Consider the following 18957-nt stretch of genomic DNA (forward strand, 5'->3'; position numbering starts at 1 on the left):
CTACACATCTTAGGACCAGAAGTTTCTTTATCAGTGTTTTACAGTAATCTAGGTTTGAAAACAGTCAACCAAGAACAGTGGAAGTATACGCACAATCAAAGATTCACCCACACGATATTTTCTTTGTATGTGGTGCATCTTATATGCTTGCTTTGAAGGCAGGCTCAATAATTGGTGTAAATGATAAATGTACTAGTTCAATAAATAAAGTAGCAACAATATATATATAGTTCACTTAGGAAAACTACTACTTGTGCCACAGTCTTCGAGAATGGAGATACTGTGATCTGGCAAGCATATAGCACTGTTGAAGTAAGAGGTCATTTTTCCGTGATATTTGAATACATAAAACGAACTGCTTGATGTTGAGCATGATCATTTGCCACTTTATGCTTTAATTTCTGTTTATGAGCATTGCCATAATTTCTGTTTAATTTCATTTTTGTATTTAAAAAAAAAAAACACATTAGTGTTCACTTAAACATATACTGTGCCTTAGAACGCTTTAGAGGTGGGAGTATATGTAGAGATAATAATAGCGGACAACCTCATAGGTGGTAATGTATATAGAGATAATAATAGCAGATTCGTAATAGAGTAATTCTCTCTATGTTTTGCTTTGGTAGTTCATATATAGAAATTGATGAAAAGATTAGATGTTTGGTAACAAACGAACAAAAATGTTATCTCATTGAAACTCCATAATTGGCTTTTCTCGCTTCAAATGATAGAGATCAGGGTAACAATTGGTTTGAGTTTCTTGAGTAAAGCAGTAATGACTTTGATTACAGCAAGATCCATGTGGGAAAGATATTATAAAACAAGGATGAAACTTTCTTATAGATTTTGATGTAAAACCAGACATGTATAAACTTATCAAACTTAATCCATTCACTTAATTTTATTTGACATTAGTTGCTATGATAAGTTGCTTATTAAGTTTGATAAGTTGTTATGAGTCTATACATGTCTGGTTTTACATCAAAATCTATAAGAAAGTTTCATCCTAGCTTGTTTTACGATATGTTTCAAATTAACAATGCAGTTAATTTCATCCTAGTTGTTACAATAAGTTTCATCATAGTTGTTACGATAAGTTTCATCCTATACACCAACAATGCAGTTACAAATTTTATTCTCTGCAATAACAAAGCTGAAATGAACATATAAAATCAAGCTACTTTCAATTAAACAAAATACAAACCAAAGAGAAACGTACGGGTCATTTATCTTGATAAATTCATCAGGACCAGGATGGACGTTTAGAACAACCTGGAAAAATAACAATACAATGACAGAATGTCATTAACACAAAACCGCCAAAAACACAACAAAATGTTCAAACATCAAATAAAAGGATGGATTGAAAGAAAATTGGAAAACAAATTTATTCAGTAACACTAACTTTCAACAAACTTCGATGACAAATTTTATAAAAAGATGAGATTTGAGGAAAAGACGGGGATAAGAGTGGGAATGTATGAAAGTACCTCCTCATCTGCCATTGAGAGTGAAAAACTAGATTGTGGAATAAATTTTGATGTAAAACCAGACATTGCTCCATTAAATGTTCTCCTGTCGGTACCAGGAGATCAAGCTAGCAACCGACGATGCCAATGATTCCCCAAAATCTTCAAACGTGGAGAAGGGAGTTAAAAAAAAGTGGGACTCCAGAACAAAGGGACAGCCACCAAGGCGTTCAACAGCAAGTCGCAAGGCCATAAGACAGGCCTTGGCTTCAGCGTCCGGTGCAGATGTAGCTACCCCGACCTCAGATTCAGCGAAGACCAAGGTACGATCAACAACACGAGCAATCACACACAACCCCACCTTACAACAATTTTAAAGATGACACGCTCAGACAAGGAAAGTCAAAACCAAACATATTCAGGAACCCAACAGAATAGGAAAAGTAGCTTAGACGTAAAAAAGAAACCAGGAACAAAATATTAGAGGTGATGATATGATCGGCCAATAAAATTAATAAACATCTACATTATGTAACCACATATTTCAATAAACAACCAAAATTTTGAAGAATACTTGAGCTGACAAAGAAGGTTACAAAACTAATATTCAGTAGCACAATCAGTGGCAACAACTAACCACAAAAATGAACACTAAATTTCACACATATTATGAATAAACACGGATGTGTATTATTACCACAAAAATAGGTAGCTCGGGGACAACCACTTGAGCAAACTGAATTATTTTCTCAAGAATAGGTGGCTATTCTTCTAGTGGGACACCTCTCGCAAAAAGTAACCAGCACATGTTTCTTCCGGTTAAGTACTCGGGAGTGACCCAATCTCCTCTTCGACGTACCAAGCTATGTCCATCATGCGTGAAGTTTGCAAGATCATCATGCCAAACGCGGCTTTGCCCGTAGAGACATAGATTTCTTCACCTTGACAAGAGCTGGTATTCGAAAGTAGGTGATAATCGAAGGCAAGCAAAGACCATGGGTTGGATTGGATTAGGATTAGGATTTACATTTGATCATTTTGAATCGTTTTGTTTTGTTAAGTGAGATTAATAGCAAAATGTTGATCTTTTGCGGATATGGATTTGTGTTTATGAGTTGATAGGATTTTGATGAAAGTAAATCGACAGAGATGCAGGCTTTTTGAAGTCTTCTTTATTGGTTAATGTTAATGGATCGATTTTATTACTAAGTTTCAAACAAAAAAAATGGTGCAAGGTCACATAACTTTTGCTCTTTTATGTGTATACAAACAATTCAATCGGTTAATCATTTAGAATTGCCTCTAGAAACTGGAAAGAACTGCAAGTCGTGTATGTCAGAATGATACTAAAGTTCAGTATATTAAATCTGCAATTCCTCATAATGATACTGAAGCCCAGTACATTAAGTCTATAGAGGTTATTTTGATAATTTGGGTTCAGCTACAGTACCGCAAAGGAATTAGAAAAAAACAGGCTTGCTATTGGTAATAAATAGGCTGAGATTGTAGTTATTGGTAATTTGCTATTAAAAATAACATAACACGGAGGAAAAATCTGCAATACTAACAAAAAAGTGAAAGCAGAGATACAAAGAAAACATATAGCGAACCGGAGCCAACTTCCAGTTAGTCTGAATTCCTGACCCAGACCAAAGATGGCGATCGACCGCCGATCAAGAATCCAATTGATTATGAGCTGTTCACAACCATGCATGTTGTTAAAGGAAGCAAAGACTTTACCAAAGCTCTTGGCACATAAGTTAGATTTAACTACAATTCCAAGGCAGGCATACCTAACCACATTTATATAAATAGCATGGCATGCTGAGCATCATATGTGTAAGCTTGCTTAATCTTAATATTAAGATTTTACAGAATATTCAGACTCAAAATCTGCAACAGACAACAGTTCAAGGAACAATTACAGAATGTTAGATAGTAAATGCAGAAGACTTTTATCTACTGAAACAAAATTTGAAACCGGTATTGTTAATTGAATTGGCGATCCCTAGAGGAGACTACAGTTAGAGAAAGCCCAAAGAATGCCCAACAGCGTTTTTGTTGTATTTTCATTTAGGTGATTGGGTCTGGGGTATAATTCACCTCAAACTCTTCTCGGGTCGAAATTAATTTGTGTTACGTTGTAGGTAATCTGTTGCTCGATTTTTTTTTTGTTACGATGATTTATTTGGGTTGATGCTAATCGAGAGTTTGATGCTTAATTGTAATTGATTTATTTCTGGGGAAATTTTGGAGGAGGATTATAACACAGTGGTTCAACAAGTTCCAGAGGCGGAGATTCGCTACATGGCTACTTGTTGCCCCCTTTGTTCCTGCCTGTGATCCCTACCCTTGATCATGCAACATTCGAAAAATTGAGACCGCCGCGTCTAACCGTTTTGGTAAAAAGTGTAACCAAAAGAAAGTGAGAGTAGGAAATTGTAACCAAAAGAAAAGGTGAAAAGGAAAATCAAATGAAAGTTTTTAAATTTTGCGAAGTGTTTCCTCTTCTCTTAAATTTTGGTACCATTTTCACTTTTCAGAAAAGTGATCATGGATGCTAGGAGGTTTTAGGTATGAAGTGAAAGGGGACGGAAATTTGAGCGTCGGTCTCTACACCTTTATGATCACTGCAAAAGGGCGCAAACGATCCTATGGAGATTAATTCACAGCTTGTAGCTCACAACATCAGCACATATTAAATATGATTTAGCTTGTGTATAATTTGAGGCGCAAGGTTTTAGTTGTATCTGGATTGCTTGAACCTAGGTAGCAGCAAGGAGTTGAATTGCTTGGCAAGCTAGTAGATAGTAGTTACAGAACAAATGAAGTCCATATTTTTGGACATCCTCGGAGTCTAAGCTCAACGGAGACATAACAAAATCAAGTCCCATGGAACTGTAGTTTGCTTCTATTGAAATTGTTGAAAGTTAATGCACCACAAATTCTAACAGAAATACCTTTCCTCTGGGACGAGATAAATATCAATGGTTTTCCAATCTCCCACCTCATATTGCACCTCCGGTAATTAAATTGTTGAAGACTTTGTAAGATGAAAAAATAGTTTAGAAACCAAATGAGCATCAATGCAAACTCAAAATACAAATTAGGGACCGCTGCTACTTATTATGAGTTCTCTTCTGAATAATGCAAATCTTGTTTGAAAAAAGAAACTTTTCAACAAGTACCATATTAAATTACTATAAAATACATTCGGAAGGATCAACTCTCCCTTCACACTTGAGATTCCGACAGCCTCCGTTAGGGATTTGATGGCTCAACTGCATCCCCGTCCCTGTCCCCGTCCGTATCCTCGTCCATGCGTGCAGGTGGCATTCGGTATCGGCACAAGGGACAAGTGTGATCTCTCTTCAGCCACTGGACAATGCAATCTACATGATAATGGTGAGCGCAGGGTAAACTAGTAATCAGTTCATCAACACATTCTACAAAGTCCTTGATACATATAGCACATGTTGGAGTCTCACGGATAACATCTTCTTCCAAACTATCGAATCTCACTTTCTTCAAACCTTCAATCGAGGATCTAGATGCAGGAATAGTAAAAAGTGACATATATGTTCCTAGCAAGGACACCGTAGAAGCATGCGCAGTAGGAGTGACACGAATAGGGGAAGCATGTAAATTAACATTGATCGGTTCTCTTGCAACAAAATCAATGATATCCTGATAGTCGACACTACCTAATGAGCGAACGCTGATGTGCAGTATTACCACAGTAATAGACAGCTCGGGGACAACCATTCGAGCAAATTGAGTTATTATTTCCTCAAGAATCGGTGCCTGTTCTTCTAATGGAAGACCTGCACTAAGAAGTAACCAGCGCATGTTCATACTTGTTAAGAAATCGTGAGTGACAAAAACTGCTCTGCGACCTTGCAAGATACATTCATCATGAGTATAGTTTGCAGGATCATCATGCCAAAAGCGGCTTTGCCTGTAGAAAAATATTTTAAGCTCCTTATCCCGTCCTGGTGGCAATGTTGTTTGATATTGCCTTACTTGGCTCCTATATATATCCCTCCCTTCGGACATGCTTGAAGAACTGATATTAGAAGAAGAAAAACAGAGTTTAAATAACTTGTAGGAGTAGGTAAAGGAGTATCTTGAAGAACTGATGTTAAGGAGTATCAATCAATCAGTGGTATGTTGTACTAGCTGAAGATGAAGAGGACTATATATAGCTAGCAAGCCCTAAATCGAAGAGGAGTACGTAAAGCCTATTTTCTATCAGGATTAGGAAAAGCTGCCTCCCTAAATCAGTAAGGAGTACCAAACACCTAAAAATAATAATAATAATAATAATAATAATAATAATAAAAGTTTGATGATTGTTAATTTCACACTTAGCCATAATAAAATAAAAGGAAAACTGATTTTGAATCTGATCCTTAGCTATAATGATTTCTAATACTGATGCCAGAGCCAGACTCCCAGTTAGTCTGCATTTCCAGACCCAGACCGAAGATGGCAATCGATAACCGACAAAATACCAAAAACATGGAATTCGGAAAACCAACAAACCCAACATTCAAATTGAATATTCAGCAAAGCAATAATAATGAACAATTCACCTATTTTGAATTCACGGTCAAGGCAGATCTTCAACTTCTATATATCTGCACTCAAAACATTAAAAGTTAAAAGAGACGAAAGAACATAGAGAAGGAAGCCTGCACCTTTTGAGTTCGAGCGCTCCTATCGACCGGGTTTCTTTCACGCTTGGTAATTCTTAAATACAGATGTTAAACGGGCAAGAAAGTCAGGCCCATTCGAGTTCCAAGTCGCCAGAATACAGTGATACTCCTGGTAGTAAGGAGGTCACTGGTTCGATCATCCGCATGTGAAAAACACTCTATGGGGAGGGGTCTTACTCATGTTGCTCTCGGCCCCGGAGTGGTAGTCCCACCCGACCACCATTTTTGTAACAAAAACAAAATTCAGAATTTGTATCCGGCCCAAACTCTAGGTTGGTTGTGCAAGTTGTAATAGGGTTTATCTTAGAGACAATCTCGAAGAATCTTATAGATATTCATTCATTGTACGACTACGTTTTCATGTACAACTTTAATTCTATGCTTTGTAATCCTCTATATAAAGAGACCCTTATTATCAATACAAGCACAACAAATTCTCTCTCAAATATCGATTCCCAAAAACACGTTATCAGCACGAAGCCCTAACCCTGAAAATCTCATTTTGTAGCCCTCAAATCCGAGCAACCACTGCCGCACACCTTGAAGCCCACAATCCTAGAGGCCCAGAACTGGCGGCGGAGTCACTCCAACCGGCTGGAAAAGTACCGAACCGGCTCCCACAAGAGAAAAAAGATCCTTCCCTAGTTCGCAACCTTCCAGACTATCTTCTATCGTCAAAATTGCACACAAATGGCAGCTTAACTCCAGAATTCGGGAACCGAAAACATAACTCCCAGAACCGGTCGTAAAGTTGCCGGACCGGCCTACAGAAGCGCTGCACATTCTTGAACTGGTCAGACTTCCAGAAGCTGCATATGCATGTCGCCTAGAACTTCTTTAGCCCAACCCAGCGCAAGCATCAGCCCTACTAGGCCCACACGTTAGCCAAAGACAAAGAAAAAGAAAAAAAAAAAAAAAGGAAAAAAGGAAGCCTCGGCCCACTGCCTAGCAGAAGAAGAGAAGAAAAAGAAGGAGGAAGCCCACGTGCTAGCAGAAGAATAAGAAGAAAAAACAAAGAGAGAGAAAAAAAGGAGGAAGCAGCCCACCCACACTTTCAATCAAGGGCAAAGAAAAAAAGAAATGGATTCCGGAGAACTGCAATGTCTTATGGATTGTGTGACTACGCACACCATTCTTCGCCTTAGGCAATTATTCTTGGAGATGTTACCTACATATTTCTCTGTGACTATGATAGCTGGGCAATCAGGTTTAGTTCAAGGACATGGAATGACCCAATTCCTCATGCCAAATAGCACATTGTGTTACGTCCCGAACCTGAATCTACCGGTTTACTAGTCGTTTGGACGGTAAACGACCTTTACTTTCACTTTTACCTTCGGTTTAGTACTTTTAGTGGCCCTAAAAATTGACTTTTTGTTCGGGTCAAAATTTGAGAAAATGTTCTTCATGAAACTTGTAGGGGATGTTAAACCGAGAACGTGCATATGTGGTTCGTAAAAATCGGAGCTCGTATGCGAAAGTTATAAGCAAAAAACTAAAGTTACTATTCATGGTTACTGTTCATAGTAAGTTCTTTAAATAGTCGGGTTACTGTGGTAAGTTTCCAAATTTGGAAACTTACCCGGCTCTTTCTCTCTCTTCTCCCCCGATTCTTCCTCCCCCTTTCGGCCCGATTCTTCCTCCTCCGAATTCCTCCGTTTCCGGCCACCCCACGACGAAACCCAGACACCCTAGGCTCGCCTCTTCCTCCTGGTCACACCCATGGTGGTATTTCACGGTGTCTTGACCGGAGGAGCTCGGAACTGAACCAAGAAGATCACTGTAGCAGTTTTGGTTTTTCGGCGATTTCCGGCGATACCGGCGATCTCCGGCTACCAAACCGGCGTCGAAGGTTCGGTTTTCATCATTGATCATTTCCCCTATGGCTTTGTATCGTGATTTATTGTGTAGAAGTCGAATTGACGAAATGAAATTCTAGGGTTCTTGGGAATTTCTGGGTTTGTGCTCATCAAATGATTTCGGCCGTTTTTAATTGTTATTTGGATGTGTTGTAGTTGAAGAAATTAATCAGTGGGTTGAGTTGTAGCTATACATGGAATTTGGTGGCCGGTGGTGGAGGTTGGTACTGTTGGTGGCACGTGAGACTGTGTTTGGCCAGTCTTTAACTTCTGTTGTTGAGCTAAATAGTCAATTATACATCTAGTTTCATAATTGCAGCTTTGGGATAGAATTGGAGATGGAAGGAATATGGATTTTGATGTTGTTCAATGGTGGAATTGTTAATTGAATTACGAGGGATCCATCCATCGGATTTTCCTCGGTTCGGCCCTTAAACCTATACATTAAGGGAATAACATTAGTGAAGAAGATTGGGAGGTTTTGGGCAAATATATTTAATGTTAGGGTTTGGTTTTACTTATCGTAATTTAGTTTTCCATCCAGTAATTATGGGTTTACGAACGTTATATTGTACAGGACGTGAGGAGGATTCCCTCGAGGAGGGTTCGGATCGACGGCAGGCTTAGCCGTACACTGTGAGTGGACTTTTGTTTTTAAATAAGTGATGCATGCATTTATTTACTAAAGTATGTTCTATTTAATTAACCTATTATTTTCCGAGCATATGAATTGATTTTGGAATTTGATTACGATTTATCTCGTGGATTTGTTTCCAATGATGATTTTTGTGAAGTATTATGATTTATACCGGTTGTGAGTTTCGGTTATTAAGTTGTTATGCTCGGATTCGAATTTATATTTGATGTTGATTTTCGACGAATTGTTTTCGATGTGATTTCCGGATTTATATTATTTATATTATATTTATATTCGTCGATTCGAGACTTTATTTGCAAATTGAATTTTGTTGGAGTAAATCTCCATGTTTATTTATTGATTTTCGATTTTGGCATTGGGAATGCCTCATTGACCATCTACTTATTCCTTTAGCGTGTGGGACACGATGTTAATTTATACGATTCTACGAGAATTTCCGGGTACGGTTGGGAATCGTACCCGTGTTTTCTTTATTCGTGGGACATGGGGAAGCCTTAAGGATTTATTGGATTTTAATAGTTTTTACCCACCATACCTGGGTCGTTATATTTTATTGCTAGCTAGCCTATTAGTACTCCTCCCTGCTTACTATGTGTTTGTGGGTGAGTAAGAGCAGAGCATGGGATGCTCCAGAGTGTGGGACACTCCGACCCAAGCCTGGGAGGCTCCCTTCTTTCGTATGGTGAAATTTCTTCCCCATATTTTACCATTACTTGACTAGCGGGGCTAGTCCGATTTCTTTTAACCAGCGGGGCTGGTATGTTTTTCACGAGTTTAAATTTAAAGAAATACGTTTTATAAATGTTGCATGCATCGAGATTTTATAATTTAAATTTGTGGGAAAGTATAAACTTTTCTTCCTTTATACTTATTTATTTTGTCCACTCACGCTAATGTTTTTATGTACTTTCCCCCTGGGCCCTTTGGTTTCAATTGCCCAGATCGCAGCGTTGCTGACCGGCTTAGGAGTGGAGGCTAGCACCACCTTTGCCATCTATCCTCAGTAGGTTATTTATTAACCTACTTTATGTATTATATTTCGAGTATGTTCTTTAGATTGCTCTGATTACTTAAAAAGGGTGGATTTATACATTTGTATAATTATGTGTGTACGGGACTTGTATAATATTGGAGGAAGTTGAATGATTTGATTTGCTGGGTTGTAATTTATATAAGTAGTTCGATGTTTATACTTGGAAATTTGCGGAATGTTGCTTGGAAGCAGGGTGGCTTCAAGCATAGAAATTGTTATACCTTGGAGTGTTTTCAGCAGGTTTAGGGTTGTCCACTTTTAGGGGAGGTTCTGTCGAATTTTCCCGAAAAGTGGGCCCCGCAGGTCCTTCTCGGAGTTAGGAGGGTAATTCCGGGGTGGGTCCTGACACATTGATTAATGTCACAAAAACTCTCTACACTCCTAAGGCAAATCGAACCTTATTAAGCTTTAAAGATATCAGAGCCAACAGATTCCATGTGAAAACGCATACTGAGAACGGAATGTATTGCCTCTAATGATTGCGGATGAAAGCGCATCTTAGAGAAGCTTATGTGCAATCTACTGGACATTATGTCACTACAATTCGACTTATTGATCTCCAATAACGTGATAAGAGAAGATCTCTTGCATTCAGACACATATTAGCTTTAGCATAACTGACTAGGACATCTTTGTCATGATATGGTATATTAAAGACTTCACACAGACATCCATTCTTTCGAGCGAAATGAAGCAAGAATCAAAGATTGATTCTTGAACTTAGTGTGGCCACCGCTGTAGCCGCCTCTGTCCCCCTTAACAAAGCCATAGATGGCGTCACACATGGCCATGATGGGTGATGCAGTAACTAATTTTGCTTCGAACAACGCTTCAGACGCTCAGGCACAACTAAAATCCTCATTGGTTGCCTCTAAGGCCTCTCGCTTATTTTGTAAAGCATGTTTCTTAGGGGAATTAGGACCGAGACCATGCTACGCAAAGAGTTTAAAAATACTCATTCCCTTCTTACAAAGATCCAAGGGGATATCTGTGGACAAATTCAACCATCTTGCATACCCTTTAAATACTTTATGGTGTTGGTTGATGTGACGCCATGCTGGTCACATGTCGCGCTGTTGTCCACTCGAAATTATGCTTATGCTAAACTCCTAGCCCAAATTATTCGTCTACGGGTTCACTACCCGGACCATTCCATTAAGTCTATTCGACTTGATAATGCTGGGGAGTTTATATCAAAAACGTTCGATGACTATTGCATATCAATGGGGATTGATGCAGAGCATCCAGTTCCCCATGCTCATACCCAAAATGGTCTCGCGGAAGCCATTATTAAGTGCCTATAAATGATAGCACGTACATTTGTTATGCGCACCAATCTCCCTGTTTCCGCTTGGGGATATGCAATATTGCATTCATCGACACTAATTCATCTACAACCTACTACCACCCAACATTATTCTGCGTTACAGCTAGTGACTGGGTATGAGCCTGATATCTCGCACTTACGCATTTTTGGATGTGCTATTTATGTGACTATTACGCTGCCACAGCGTGCTAAAATAGGTCTACAAAGACGAATGTTGGATATGAGGCTCCAACTATCATCCGCTATCTCGAACCCTTGATAGGCGATCTTTTTACTACTAGATTTGTGGATTCTCACTTCGATGAGACAGTCTTCATGTCATTAGGGGGAGTCAAGAACACACATGTTCAACTGGAATGATAGTAATCATCGTGGTTTGTCCCCACTATTTCTCATCTTGATCCCAGTACTGCACAGTCCGACCTTGAAGTGGGAAGAATAATCGAGCTCTAGAATTTAACAGATACTCTACCTGATGCATTTTCTGATGTTACTAAAGTGATGATGTCACATATACCTGCTACAAAAGTGTCTGCAAGGATTAACGTCCCAAATACTAGAAGTAACGCGGCTCCTGAGGTACCAGGAGATGGCGCCACTGTCCATATTGGCACTGATGTGGCGTCTATGGCCATAGGTCCCGTGAGAAATGGTGGTAGATCGAGTGGTTCAAATGATACTCGTCCAAGAAAGAGAGCGATTGAGGCACAAACAAAACCTTTGATCATCGATACTCAAAATATGTCTCATGAGAATGTTTCGGATTTGGGTTATGTCCAAGAGACATCTTTGAGGGACTCCTCAATGTCAGAACCTATCCCTGAGAGTGTAGAGATCTTTGTAAATTACGCTAGTGTACATGGGAAGTGTGAACGAAACTCCATCATCATAGATGATGTATTCGCGTATTCTGCAGCGTGTGAGATTTTTGAGATCGATGACATCGAACCACGGTCCGTTGAGGAATGCCAACGTAGAGTTGATTGGCTAAAATAGAAAGATGCGATCTAAGCAGAACTAGATTCTCTAGCGAAAAGAAAGGTATTCAGGCCATTGTACCAATACCGCCTAACACCAAACCAGTTGGTCATAAATGGGTATTCATTAGAAAGCGTAATTAGAGAAATGAGATTGTAAGGTACAAAGCTCGTCTTGTGGCGCAAGGCTTCTCACAATGGCCTGGAATTAACTACAAGGAGATATATTCTCCCATAATGAACGTTATTACGTTTTGCTACCTTGTCAGTTTGGTAGTTTCTGAAAAACTGAATATGTAACTTATAGATGTGGTTACTGCGTATCTATATATATGGGGATCTAGATACAGAGATATACATGAAGGTCCCAGATGGACTTCAATTACCCAATTCTAGTTACTCTAAACCACAGAGCGCGTTTGCAATAAGGTTGAAACACTCACTATATGGTTTAAAACAATTCATACTGATGTGATAAAACCGTCTAAGTGAATACTTGACTGGGAAGGGATGTGTTAATGATGAACTATGGCCATGTGTTTTGGTACGAGGATAGTCTTTCGTATAGTGAGTGGAAGGTCTCTATCCCTTCCTCTAGAAGGTCGTAATCCATTAATCTTTTAAGGGTTTGGGCACAGCGTGGCCAGGCCTTTCCAATCCTTCTTTTACGAGCGTAAGCCCCCACTGTGCCAATTCAGAGGCCGTCACCCCTGTGGGGCGGCCTTTCTCATCGATGCCACTGGCTTGCAATGGAGTAATCGGCTCCAAGTAGTACCTGGCATCTACATAGTTCGCGGAAACTTGGAATGGGCGAGGATCCCCTTTAATCACCTCAACTTGATCTGTTACCCTATTCCACATCACCAGTTCCTGGTGGAGAGTTGAAGGAACACAATAGCTCAAGTGAATCCAGTCGCGCCCTAGGATGACGTTATAGGCCGCGTAACAGTCCGTCACGAAGAAAGCATAGACTCTCTCTGCTGGTCCTACCTTGATACGTAGAAACAATAAGCCCAACGTCTTTGTGACTGTCCCCGCGAAGTTCTTCAGTGTGAGGGATGTAGACTGGATCTTCTCTTTCTTGATCCCAAGTAAATGCATGGTTCTTATGGTGATAACGTTGACAGCGGCCCCTGTGTCGACCATGACCTTGCTGACCTTAGTGCCAGCAATCTCCACTGTTATATATAAAGGTCGCATGTGCTGAACCAATGCGGGCGTTGGTCTTGTGAAGCTCATAAAGAAACCATTACCCTCAGCGTCTTCAGTCTCAAGAACCACTGCCTCTGCTAAAGGTGTTGTTGCAGCCAATGTGATTTGCAGAGGCTGATCGGCACCTTCTTCATTCTCCACACACTCCTGCGCGGTGATTGGCAAAGCATATCTCGCGAGAAGTACATAGACCATATTGCAGGAAGTATCAACCACCTCAGTTTCGTCTATGTCATCCTCCAGGTTGAGCTTCGGCTCTCCAACCGGGATGTCAGTGTTGAACTGCTTCGCCAATCGGTCTACCAATGACTCTTCTGTAAGGCCCTTTATCTCACACTGTTTTTGTTCCTGCATCTCGGCCATCAACAATGGCGGGTTTGATCTTTGTTCCCCTTTAAGTATCTCCTTTGGGGGCGTGACCACCAGAGTTTGGACTTTTTTAGGTTTCCACTGTAAAGCTTCTGCAGTGCTGCCCTTGCCCCCCAATCTTTCAAAAACTAAGGGTTTGGCTTCTGGTTCCTCTCGAAACAACCTTCGCCTAACATGTGGCCGCCTAGTTGGCGAGTTGTCTTTCCTAGCTAGCGGAGGTATCCTTTCTGTCGTGATCCTGCAAAAAACACTAGGCTTAGAGGCTCATGATTCTGAGCGCGCCTGTTTTTGAAAGCTGCGAGGAGCCACTAATGGCTTAGCAGCTAATGCCTCCATCTCCTTCTGATATTGCTCAGGAGATTTAACCAGTTGCAACGGCTTGAACAGGCCCTGATCCAGAGCTTCTAAGGCGCGCTTGGCTTCTCCGAACCTGCGCTGCAATTTCCTTTTCTTGGAAGGGCTGATCTCCACTGCTTTCCCCTTCTCTCTGGTATACCATTTGCCTTCCTTGATGGTGGAGATTGAAGCAGGAGGAATGTAAGGTTGGTCACGACATCTTTGTGCTCATTCTAAGCCCTTCCTTCTTGTTTCTGACGGCCGCTTTCAATTTCTTGAACAAGTTGGAATCCTTTGGGGATGGTGGTGACTTTACCTCATCTCTCGCCTTTGGGCTAGAAGGCTGGTAGTTTCGTGATGGTGAAGTCCATTTGATTGGCGGGAGGGAACCAAAACGAAATGTCTGCTCGACTTCTGCATGCGACACATGGATGCTGCATTCTTCTTTGCATCGCGAGCAAAGGACCACTAGTGAGGCTTCGTTGATGGGCTTAGCTTTCTTCTTTACAGGGGTTTCCTCCCCTTCATCCCTCTCTTCTTTCCCCTTTGTAGTCAAATCCAGGGTTGGTTTCCTGTGGTTCTTCTTGGGCCAGTTCACATCAACCATACTAACTCCGGTATCCGGAAAAGGGTTCAAGTCCACTAGTGCCACCACGGCCGTCGAAGCTTCTACCTGCAAACTGCCGTTATTGAGCCATACCTGAATTTGGTCCTTTAGCTTCACACAATCAACTGTGTTATGGTTCCACAAGTTGTGGAATTTCCCTTTCAGCTGATCCGGTCAAGGGAAAGGGCCAAAGTCTGTTTTCACCATCTTCGCGGCAATCATCTCATCCAGAATCTCATGTGCCTTATTGGCATCATATGTATATATCACGAACTTAGGTTTGGTGAAAGCCACAGACTTGAGCTTGACAGGCTCCTTATGACAGGACCCGCCCCGGATTTCACCCTGAAATCCGAAGAGGCCCTGCGGGGCCCACCTTAGAAGAAATTCTACCAAAAATTTGACAGAACTTCCCCTAAAAATGGACAACCCAAAACCTGTAGAAAAACATTTACACTTCAAAATCATCCATCCTTATTCTCCTGGAGCCACCCTGCTCCCTATATCACAACATCTCCCATATCACAAAACAATTCTGAAACTTAAGAATATTAATCTCAAGAGTTCTCAGAGCAATCTATTTCTTAGGCGTACAAGAAGGTAGAATACAAGATAAACGACCAATACTTTTATAATGCGGAAGCTATGACAGCTATGCCTCAACCCCAAGTATGCTCGACCTCAAGCTAAACTGGCCTGCAAACTGGGCATTTAAAACCGAAGGGCCCAAGGGAAAACATTTAAAATCCGTTAGAGTGAGTGGACGAAAAATAAGTACTTTCAAATGTATAAGTAAAACTTAATGCTTTCCCAAGTTATTCTCTAAAATCTCGCATGCAGTAACAATCTTGAAAACACTCTTAATCATCCTCTTTACTGAAATCTCAATCACGTTACAAGAACATCTTGAAATCTCTTAAAATCTCATTCTCAATCCTTATAAAAACATCCTTTTCATGAGGCTCGTTTGATAGTCAGAAAGGACTGCTGTCTAGTCATCTCATGCCATCTAGGAGGGACTGCCACCTAGATGACGTATCGGAAGGGACTGCCAACCGGAATAGAAGGCGGTGGATAGATGGGACTGCCAACTAGCCACATGTAGTAGACGGGACTGCCGACTAACCACAGGTAGTAGACGAGACTGCCGACTAATTACCTCATGTCATCTGGAAGGGACTGCCAACCAGGTGACGCATCGGATGGGACTGCCAACCGGGCTGTAGTCTGGAAAGGACTGCCAACCAGACTATTACCTAGAAGGGACTGCCAACTAGGTAAGATACGCATGTGCCAAAACTGGCCTCCTTAATAAACTGAATAGCCTCCTCAAGAAACTGAAAATAACCTCAAAATCTCAATAAATCCTCGAAAGCATAAAATCAAATACTCTGTAAATCAATAAATGCTTTCGGAAAGAAAACTCAATCTAACTTCAAGGCTTATAAGTACGGAGCTCAAAGCTCAATAAATCTCGATAATTCAATCATGCTCAAAAATTCGATGAAACATTCGTACTCGTGAATCCTCATAAAAACCGATATTCGAAATCCATAAGAGAAAACATCATCAATGGTCACTGAGTTATGACTTATTCGACACTTAACTCACTGTATTTTCAACAATATCACTTAACTCACTCAGTTTTACATCCGTCTTTCACTAAACTCACTGTCGTTAATTTTACCGTTAAAAGCTATTAAAATTGAGGATATATTTGTCTAAACACTAAAAAAATGCATTTCTAATTTTTTTTTTTAAAAGACAATTTTTTTTTTCAAATTATATTTAAGTTAAAAAAATTATTTTTTATTAGAAATCTAAGAAATTTAAAAAATTGAAAAAAGTCTAATAAATGTAAATTGAGGGTATATTTGTGTAAACACTAAAAAAATACATTTCTAACTTCTTCTTTTTTTAAGAAAAAAAAGACAAATTTTTTTTTTTCAAATTATATGTAAGTTAAAAAAAAACATTCGAAAAATTGAGACCGCCGCGTCTAACCGTTTTGGTAAAAAGTGTAACCAAAAGAAAGTGAAAGTAGAAAATTGTAACCAAAAGAAAAGGTGAAAAGGAAAATCAAATGAAAGTTTTTAAATTTTGCAAAGTGTTTCCTCTTCTCTTAAATTTTGGTACCATTTTCAGAAAAGTGATCATGGATGCTAGGAGGTTTTAGGTATGAAGTGAAAGGGGATGGAAATTTGAGCATTGGTCTCTACACCTTTATGATCACTGTGAAAGGGCGTAAACGATCCTATGGAGATTAATTCACAGCTTGTAGCTCACAACATCAGCACATATTAAATATGATTTAGCTTGTGTATAATTTGAGGCGCAAGGTTTTAGTTATATCTGGATTGCCTGAACCTAGGTAGCAGCAAGGAGTTGAATTGCTTGGCAAGCTAGTAGATAGTAGTTACAGAACAAATGAAGTCCATATTTTTGGACATCCTCAGAGTCTAAGCTCAACGGAGACATAACAAAATCAAGTCCCATGGAACTGTAGTTTGCTTGTATTGAAATTGTTGAAAGTTAATGCACCACAAATTCTAACAGAAATACCTTTCCTCTGGGACGAGATAAATATCAATGGTTTTCCAATCTCCCACCTCATATTGCACCTCCGGTAATTAAATTGTTGAAGACAGATAATTTAGAAACCAATTGGCCATCAATACACTCCTTTTCTTTCAACAAATCAGAAGGATTTTATTCCAAACAAGAAACCAAATTACAAATTAGGGACCGCTGCTACTTATTATGAGTTCTCTTCTGAATAATGCAAATCTTGTTTGAAAAAAGAAAGAAAAGTAAACAAGTACCAAATTAAATTACTATAAATACATTCGGAAGGATCAACTCTCCCTTCACACTTGAGATTCCGACAGCCTCTGTTAGGGATTTGATGGCTCAACTGCGTCCCCGTCCCGGTCCCGGTCCCTATCCTCGTCCATGCGTGCAGGTGGCATTCGGTATCGGCACAAGGGACAAGTGTGATCTCTCTTCAGCCACTGGACAATGCAATCTACATGATAATGGTGAGCGCAGGGTAAACTAGTAATCAGTTCATCAACACATTCTACAAAGTCCTTGATACAAATAGCACATGTTGGAGTCTCTCGGATAACATCTTCTTCCAAACTATCAAATCTCACTTTCTTCAAACCTTCAATCGAGGATCTAGATGCAGGAATAGTAAGAAGTGACATATATGTTCCTAGCAAGGACACCGTAGAAGCATGCGCAGTAGGAGTGACACGAATAGGGGAAGCATGTAAATTAACATTGATCGGTTCTCTTGCAACAAAATCAATGATATCCTGATAGTCGACACTACCTAATGAGCGAACGCGGATGTGCAGTATTACCACAGTAATAGGCAGCTCGGGGACAGCCACTTGAGCAAACTGAGTTATTATTTCCTCAAGAATCGGTGACTGTTCTTCTAATGGAACACCTACACTAAGAAGTAACCAGCGCATGTCCATACTTGTTAAGAAATCGTGAGTGACAAAAACTCCTCTGCGACTTATCAAGGTACATTCATCATGTGTATAGTTTGCAGGATCATCATGCCAAAAGCGGCTTTGCCTGTAGAAACATATGTTAAGCTGCCTATCCCGTCCTGGTGGCAATGTTGTTTGATATTGCCTTACTTGGCTCCTATATATATCCCTCCCTTCGGACATGCTTGAAGAACTGATATTAGAAGAAGAAAAACAGAGTTTAAATAACTTGTAGGAGTAGGTAAAGGAGTATCTTGAAGAACTGATGTTAAGGAGTATCAATCAATCAGTGGTATGTTGTACTAGCTGAAGATGAAGAGGACTATATATAGCTAGCAAGCCCTAAATCGAAGAGGAGTACGTAAAGCCTATTTTCTATCAGGATTAGGAAAAGCTGCCTCCCTAAATCAGTAAGGAGTACCAAACACCTAAAAAAAAAAAATTAATAATAATAATAATAATAATAAAAGTTTGATGATTGTTAATTTCACACTTAGCCATAATAAAATAAAAGGAAAACTGATTTTGAATCTGATCCTTAGCTATAATGATTTCTAATACTGATGCCAGAGCCAGACTCCCAGTTAGTCTGCATTTCCAGACCCAGACCGAAGATGGCAATCGATAACCGACAAAATACCAAAAACATGGAATTCGGAAAACCAACAAACCCAACATTCAAATTGAATATTCAGCAAAGCAATAATAATGAACAATTCACCTATTTTGAATTCACGGTCAAGGCAGATCTTCAACTTCTATATATCTGCACTCAAAACATTAAAAGTTAAAAGAGACAAAAGAACATAGAGAAGGAAGCCTGCACCTTTTGAGTTCGAGCGCTCCTATCGACTGGTCGAGTTCTTTCACGCTTGGTTAAACGGGC

General features: G+C 39.8%; 2 protein-coding genes across 3 annotated transcripts; both read right to left on the reverse strand.

Moving 5' to 3' along the window:
• Window positions 1-4565: 4565 nt before the first annotated feature.
• LOC133706625 (RING-H2 finger protein ATL13-like) lies at window positions 4566-6311 on the reverse strand. Of its 2 annotated transcripts, none has more exons than XM_062132170.1 (2): window positions 6170-6311; window positions 4566-5535 (listed from the first exon to the last, which is right to left on the reverse strand). In XM_062132170.1, exon 2 carries the CDS (start codon window positions 5523-5525, stop codon window positions 4731-4733), a length of 795 nt encoding a protein of 264 aa, XP_061988154.1. In that variant the 5' UTR covers window positions 5526-5535; window positions 6170-6311; the 3' UTR covers window positions 4566-4730. The 2 variants fall into 2 exon arrangements, with proteins under 2 accessions (XP_061988154.1, XP_061988146.1); XM_062132162.1 differs by having other exon boundaries at window positions 6065-6291.
• A 10918-nt stretch (window positions 6312-17229) lies between these two features.
• LOC133706638 (uncharacterized) lies at window positions 17230-18957 on the reverse strand. The gene is made up of 2 exons (XM_062132177.1): window positions 18793-18957; window positions 17230-18264 (listed from the first exon to the last, which is right to left on the reverse strand). Exon 2 carries the CDS (start codon window positions 18252-18254, stop codon window positions 17460-17462), a length of 795 nt encoding a protein of 264 aa, XP_061988161.1. The 5' UTR covers window positions 18255-18264; window positions 18793-18957; the 3' UTR covers window positions 17230-17459.

Source organism: Rosa rugosa, chromosome 1, assembly GCF_958449725.1.
Source record: "Rosa rugosa chromosome 1, drRosRugo1.1, whole genome shotgun sequence".
In the NCBI taxonomy this organism is placed as follows: domain Eukaryota; kingdom Viridiplantae; phylum Streptophyta; class Magnoliopsida; order Rosales; family Rosaceae; genus Rosa; species Rosa rugosa.